At 51.2% G+C, this 516-nt stretch overlaps 1 protein-coding gene across 1 annotated transcript in view; it reads right to left on the reverse strand.

Moving 5' to 3' along the window:
• Positions 1–516, reverse strand: part of LOC107575754 (tapasin-like) — a 9,319-nt gene that overhangs the window by 1,521 nt on the left and 7,282 nt on the right. The window contains exons 2-3 of the mRNA XM_016262089.1: positions 292–514; positions 7–170 (exon numbers count right to left, since the gene is read on the reverse strand). Of these exons, the coding sequence (XP_016117575.1) occupies positions 7–170; positions 292–514 (387 nt within the window). The remainder of the gene's footprint in view (positions 1–6; positions 171–291; positions 515–516) is intronic.

Raw genomic sequence — 516 nt, forward strand, 5'->3', positions numbered from 1 at the left:
CGTTACACTGCCCTGACCCAGAGAGCGGGACGTCCCGTCTGCCCCGCTGAACTCCCAGCTCAGATCCAGAGTGTGAGGATTAAAACCAGACGCCTCACACTGAACCACCAGCACCTGCCCAGGAACCAGCAGAGGGAGAGGAGACGGGTAGATGGAGAGAGATGGAGGCTCTGGAAAGAAAACAGGTACTGATTAATATTCAGTATATAACTGTAGTGTAATATAATATGCAGCTGACAAACAAGGTGGCTACAGTATCATATTCATAATTGAAGTGTACAAGCATCTCACCAACTATCTCCAGGTCCACGGCTACCTGAGCCAGCAGGTGAGGAAGATACACCGTGCAGATGTAGGTTCCTGAGTGTCTCACTTGAGATTCTTCCAGAACCAGAGATGCGTTTCCGGTTTCATAGAGGCCTGTGATGTCGATATCGGCTCCGGTCTCTGATGTCTCTGCAAACCGATCGTTCTTGCCGTCGTAAGCGAGGACCAGCCGTCCTTCACCCCGGAACT

The sequence above is a fragment of the Sinocyclocheilus grahami genome, unplaced genomic scaffold, assembly GCF_001515645.1.
Source record: "Sinocyclocheilus grahami isolate Dianchi unplaced genomic scaffold, SAMN03320097.WGS_v1.1 scaffold2868.1, whole genome shotgun sequence".
NCBI lineage: Eukaryota > Metazoa > Chordata > Actinopteri > Cypriniformes > Cyprinidae > Sinocyclocheilus > Sinocyclocheilus grahami.